The sequence below is a fragment of the Myotis brandtii genome, unplaced genomic scaffold (genome assembly GCF_000412655.1).
Source record: "Myotis brandtii unplaced genomic scaffold, ASM41265v1 scaffold743, whole genome shotgun sequence".
Classification (NCBI taxonomy): domain Eukaryota; kingdom Metazoa; phylum Chordata; class Mammalia; order Chiroptera; family Vespertilionidae; genus Myotis; species Myotis brandtii.
Window position 1 is genome coordinate 1046911 of NW_005370960.1, and position 6504 is coordinate 1053414.

Here is a 6504-nt window from a genome sequence, read left to right on the forward strand (position 1 = left end):
CCCTCTGCCTGTCTTCAGGTAGCACCACCCTTTCTCCTTTCCCGGGGCCTCCAGCCCTTCCCTCCAGGTTCTGAGAATGAACACATCACCCTTCTCCAGGGCCTGCTTCCCAGAATCCTGAGGTGAAGCCAGAAATCACAGGTGTTTTTTAAAAACCAGTTCACCTCCCTTCTCCTGTGAGGATGAAGGACTCACCGCCTCTGGCTGGCCGCGGGCGGCTGGCTGTGGTGGACGTACCAGTCGGGCAGGGAGTAGGCGGCGGGCGAGCCCTTCCTGGAGCCGGGTGCCAGGTGCATCAGCAGATCTCAAAAGCAAAGGGGCAGGTGAGCGGCTCCGCCCCCCCGGGCACACCCACGGCCAGCGGGCACAGGGTACAGGGATGCCGACCGCCCAGTTGGCTCTGGGCTCCGCGGCTATAGGAACCGGGTGGCCCTGGTCCTCAGCCCCCTGTGCACATGCTGAGGGCGTCCTGCCTGGTGTAGAGGAGGGACATCCCATGCTCGCCCATCCCCTCCACCCTCCCCCAGCCCCCCGGGCCTAAGCAGGCATCTGCAGCCTCCAGCACCCACCCCTGTCCGCGGTGGGTGGTCGCTTCAGGCTGACATCTGAGGGGCCAGAACTCCTCAGGTCTCGCCCTGCAGCCTGGGTCAGTCTGGTCTCCTCTGCCTCCGAAGGGCTGTCCCTGACCCCACAGCAGTTTAGGGAGAAGTTGTCCTGGCCAGCGCCACCCGCCTGCCTCCTCTCTGGTTGCTCTGGCCTTCGCTGCCCGTCCTCCCCACCCCCCAAGGGCTTTGCGGGGGTGGGGCGGGGGGTTAAGGGTTGGTTTCAGCAGCGAAGGGAAGGTAGGAGCAGGGGAACAATGGCAGCAGCCAACAGGACTGCCTTCTCACTCTCAGTAAGAGAAGTTTAACTTTCGATTTTTAAATATTTCTGACACTGAGAATAGTTGCAAGAACAGGACCAGTTCTGCTGTAGGCTTCAGCCAGATCCCCAGGCTCACCTTCATCCTCCCATCTGCCTTCTCCTCCTCCCCTCTGCTCTGTCCCGATCACCACCTCCACCGGCACCCCTCTCTCTAGCTCGTCTCTGTCCCCCATTAGTACTCTCACTGCCATTGCTGGAGATTAAGGCGGACACATCGTTAATCAGATTTGCCGGCTGACCCCTCCTGTCCTCTAACCCCGGCCGGAGCGGGCGGCCTGCCCGGGTGCTTCATGTGGATGAACCTGAGGGCTTGCTCTGGCCCTTTAACATCGCAGCCGGAGGCTGTCATTTTGGTTTTCATTCCCCATGACAACCTTCTGGGCCAGTGGTTCTCAACCTTCCTAACGCCGCGACCCTGTAACACAGTGCCTCATGTTGTGGTGAACCCCAATTTCATTGTTACAGATTGAACATAATTAAAGCATAGTGATTAATCACAAAAACAGTATGTAATTATATATGTGTTTTCCAATGGTCTTAGGCGACCCCTGTGAAAGGGTCGTTCGACCCCAAAGGGTCGCAACCCACAGGTTGAGAACCGCTGTTCTGGGGGGTCATGGCAGCCAGAAAACAATGGCCAGCACCCTCAGTGCCCCCTGTGAAGAGGGCAGCGTGGGGCGTTGTGGGCAGGTCCTTCCCCCGGTCAGCCAGGCGGTGCCCTCTCCTCAAACCACAGCTGGGCTCACCGGGTGCCACTGCCCAGGACCCTGAGGCTCAGGACAAGAGCAACCACAGGGACAGGCACCTCGCAGGCCGGTCCGCAAGGACGGTGAACTCTGCCGGGAGCAGCTTCCTGAGGCTCTGCCGTGAGACCGCGAGACGAGAATCACGGCAAAGGTGGGAGCAAGTCCCCCAGGGCCAACCCCGGGTCCCGTCTATGGAGCCCAACTTCTCATAGAGGCAGCCTGTCCCTGGGGAGAGACCCACCCCCGCCTGCCCCATAACCTCCATCACCAACAGCCTGACACCCCCACCTGCCCCATAACCTCCATCACCAAGGGCCTGACACCCCCACCTGCCCCCTAACCTCCATCACCAACGGCCTGACACCCCCACCTGCCCCATAACGTCCATCACCAACAGCCTGACACCCCCACCTGCCCCATAACCTCCATCACCAAGGGCCTGACACCCCCACCTGCCCCCTAACCTCCATCACCAACGGCCTGACACCCCCACCTGCCCCATAACGTCCATCACCAACAGCCTGACACCCCCACCTGCCCCATAACCTCCATCACCAAGGGCCTGACACCCCCACCTGCCCCCTAACCTCCATCACCAACGGCCTGACACCCCCACCTGCCCCATAACGTCCATCACCAACAGCCTGACACCCCCACCTGCCCCATAACCTCCATCACCAAGGGCCTGACACCCCCACCTGCCCCCTAACCTCCATCACCAACGGCCTGACACCCCCACCTGCCCCATAACGTCCATCACCAACAGCCTGACACCCCCACCTGCCCCATAACCTCCATCACCAAGGGCCTGACACCCCCACCTGCCCCCTAACCTCCATCACCAACGGCCTGACACCCCCACCTGCCCCATAACGTCCATCACCAACAGCCTGACACCCCCACCTGCCCCATAACCTCCATCACCAAGGGCCTGACACCCCCACCTGCCCCCTAACCTCCATCACCAACGGCCTGACACCCCCACCTGCCCCATAACGTCCATCACCAACAGCCTGACACCCCCACCTGCCCCATAACCTCCATCACCAAGGGCCTGACACCCCCACCTGCCCCCTAACCTCCATCACCAACGGCCTGACACCCCCACCTGCCCCATAACGTCCATCACCAACAGCCTGACACCCCCACCTGCCCCATAACCTCCATCACCAAGGGCCTGACACCCCCACCTGCCCCCTAACCTCCATCACCAACGGCCTGACACCCCCACCTGCCCCATAACGTCCATCACCAACAGCCTGACACCCCCACCTGCCCCATAACCTCCATCACCAAGGGCCTGACACCCCCACCTGCCCCCTAACCTCCATCACCAACGGCCTGACACCCCCACCTGCCCCATAACGTCCATCACCAACAGCCTGACACCCCCACCTGCCCCATAACCTCCATCACCAAGGGCCTGACACCCCCACCTGCCCCCTAACCTCCATCACCAACGGCCTGACACCCCCACCTGCCCCATAACGTCCATCACCAACAGCCTGACACCCCCACCTGCCCCATAACCTCCATCACCAAGGGCCTGACACCCCCACCTGCCCCCTAACCTCCATCACCAACGGCCTGACACCCCCACCTGCCCCATAACGTCCATCACCAACAGCCTGACACCCCCACCTGCCCCATAACCTCCATCACCAAGGGCCTGACACCCCCACCTGCCCCCTAACCTCCATCACCAACGGCCTGACACCCCCACCTGCCCCATAACCTCCATCACCAACAGCCTGACACCCCCACCAGCTTCGGTCAGGGAGACTTTCACAGGAAGGGATGATGGCGGACGCCCACCCACCGCTGTCCCCGGGGCAGAGCCCGAGCGCCGGGTGCTTACCGGGCCGGCCGCCTTGCTTGGCCAGCTTCACGTACTCTGAGTCCGTGTCTTTGACCCAGTACCTCCGGGTCCCCAGCAGGTGCCCGCCGGGGGTGTCCCGGAGCTCGCTGAGGCCGGGGATCTGGGACATGGGCGGGGCGTCCACAGCCTTCTCCGACCGCTTCACGGGGAGGTGGTAATACCAGTCTAGGGAGAGGAGGCGGCCAAGGTTGGGTCATTGCAGGGAGGTTCGGGTAGGTGTGGCCGCTGCCTGGGAGAGGCTGTGCCAGGAAGGGTCGCATTGTCCCTGGGACCACGGGACGCACATGCTGGGGAGGTGAGACTGACACTCAGATCTGCAGACTCTGAGAAAGGCAGGTCGCCCTCCACATTGTGGGTGGGCCGCACCTAATCAGTTCAAGGAGAAGGACGTAGGAGAAAAGACCGAGGTCCCAGGGGGACGGAATTCAGCCTCCAGCTCCCTTCAGACCCAGGACTACAGCACCGGCTCTGCGGGGCCCAGGCGGCTGCCCACCCTGCAGGTATCGGACCTGCCTGCTTCACAACTGTGTAAGCCCGTTCTTAATCTCTCTCTCTCTCTCTCTCTCTCTCTCTCTCTCTCTCTCTCTCTCTCAACATTCTGTTGATTTTGTGGCTCTGGAGAGCCCTGCCTATACAGCAGGCACACAGGAAACTGGTCTGAATTGACCAATTTGCATCAGCAGACAGGGACTCCGTGAGCAAAAAGGCCCCGTCGACTAAGCAAAGGGCTTAGACATGCGATTTCTCCTTAGAATAGAGCTGGGTTGTTTGCTGCAAAGTGAATATTTAACGCGGAAGTCTTGCCGATTGCCGGAGGACAGTGATTAGCTGCATCGCCACTGCCGCTGCGAAAAGGAGGGAACCCCACTGGGAAGGTGTAAGGAGTGGTAGAATCACACTAAGAATTGCGAGTTTAGGAGCTTCATACGCACGCAGCGCGTGTTCCGGTCAAATCGTTTCTCTCTCAGAGGGAAGGCACTCATGTCTCGCTCCGCTTTCCCTCTCTGTGTCTTGATGACTAATTAACCCACAGGGAACACAGAGTCTCGTTCTTCTCATTACTGGAAGCTTTGGGTCCGCCATTATAACCGGGTGCAAAGGAGCTCAGAGAGCCAGGGCCCTACCCACTGAGCCCCACGGTCACCACCACACACACAACCGAAGGGGACAAGAATCATCTTGCAGCTCTCCTTAGAATAGAGCTGGGTTCGCTGCATGCAAGTGAATATTTAACGCGGAAGTCTTGCCGATTGCCGGAGGACAGTGATTAGCTGCATCGCCACTGCTGCTGGGAAAAGGAGGGAACCCCACTGGGGAAGGTGTAAGGAGTGGTAGAACGCTCCCTGAGAATCACGCTAAGAATCGCGCGTTTAGGAGCTTCATATGCACGCAGCTCGTGTTCCGGTCAAATCGTTTCTCTCTCAGAGGGAAGGCACTCATGTCTCGCTCCGCTTTCCCTCTCTGTGTCTTGATGACTAATTAACCCACAGGGAACACAGAGTCTCGTTCTTCTCATTACTGGAAGCTTTGGGTCCGCCATTATAACCGGGTGCAAAGGAGCTCAGAGAGCCAGGGCCCTACCCACTGAGCCCCACGGTCACCACCACACACACAACCGAAGGGGACAAGAATCATCTTGCAGCTGCTGTCGCTCACAGGTGATGAGTCCTTGCATGGCCCCAGGCCACTGCCTCTCGTGTGGGTTTCTGTGACCGCCCTCCTCTGTTGGCCAGGAGACAGCCGAGGGAGAAGGACCGGGAGGACCCAGCCGGCAGCTCTCCCGTCTCCAAGCACAGAGCTGCGTGGCACAGCCACACCCCACGGGGGCTCCCAGAGACACCGCTCCCCTTGTTTTGGCCGCCGAGGCCTCAGGGAACAGGGGTCCAAGCTGGGCAGAGGGGCCACCTGTGAGGGGTGCGACCTCCGGCAGCATCCTCGGACCCTGTGCCTCAGTTTCCTCACCTATAACCAGGGTTAATGATACCTCGTCGTGCTGTTTTGAGGTTAAATGTTAGTGTATAAAATTGCTTATTTCAGGGCTTCTTCGTATAGGGAGGCCACTCAGTGAGGCCCCAGAGGCCACACATAGGCTGAGAGCCTGTGGCAGAGAAGGGGAAACCGCCATGCGTCCTGTCCCCCTGTCCCCCTCTCCCCCGGTGGTCACAGTCAGAGCTCAGACTGAAGGGTTGCTAGATCACATGAAGGCCAAGTTCTGCCCCACTTCTGAGCAAGAGGCTGAGCTGTCCGCCCCACCCTGCCGCTGGCCGCCAGCTCCTGGATCGCCTCCACCCCCTCTCCAGACCTTCCCAGGATGGGGAGCAACCGCACAAAGGCAAGAACAGCCCTCAGCACCAGGCCTCCTCCTTCCCCTCCGCCCAGCTTCAAACCCTGCTAAGTGCAAAGCCACACCACCTCCGGGGACCCTGGTTTCTGTGTCCAGACACTCACAGCTGGGGACAAAGTTAACTCGGTTCTCTGTTTCCTTTTGTGTCTGAAAATGGGGGGGAAAGGACGATCCCGCCCCCGCCCCCCACATTTCCCTTTCAGCCTTGCTTTGACACCGGGGCACAGGAGCATACACTGTGCCCCTTTCTTCGGGGGTATCACGTGTTGGTCTATCCACAGGCACGCGGGACGCTGGGCGCGGAGCTGTCCAGCAGCAGAGGCTGAGGGCTCCTGGGGCTGGGCACTCACCGCAGGGAGCGTAGCGGCCGGTGGCGCCAGGCAGCTCCTTGCTGGCGTTCCTCATGCCGGGAGACACGCGGGGTCGGTGTTCGCGATGAGCGGGGAAGCAGGGAATCCGGAGACACGCGGGGTCGGTGTTCGCGATGAGCCGGGAAGCAGGGAATCCGGAGACACGCGGGGTCGGTGTTCGCGATGAGCCGGGAAGCAGGGAATCCGGAGACACGCGGGGTCGGTGTTCGCGATGAGCCGGGAAGCAGGGAATCCGGAGAC

The 6504-nt window shown here is 60.6% G+C and overlaps 1 protein-coding gene across 1 annotated transcript in view; it reads right to left on the bottom strand.

The window, feature by feature from the left end:
- The window catches only part of LOC102255861 (chromosome unknown open reading frame, human C7orf57), a gene marked incomplete at its 3' end in the record, with an annotated part of 10284 nt that extends 3786 nt beyond the window's left edge, over positions 1-6498 (bottom strand). The window contains exons 1-3 of the mRNA XM_014530522.1: positions 6244-6498; positions 3529-3714; positions 196-304 (exon numbers count right to left, since the gene is read on the bottom strand). Of these exons, the coding sequence (XP_014386008.1) occupies positions 196-304; positions 3529-3714; positions 6244-6298 (350 nt within the window). The remainder of the gene's footprint in view (positions 1-195; positions 305-3528; positions 3715-6243) is intronic.
- Between the last annotated feature and the right edge of the window lie 6 nt (positions 6499-6504).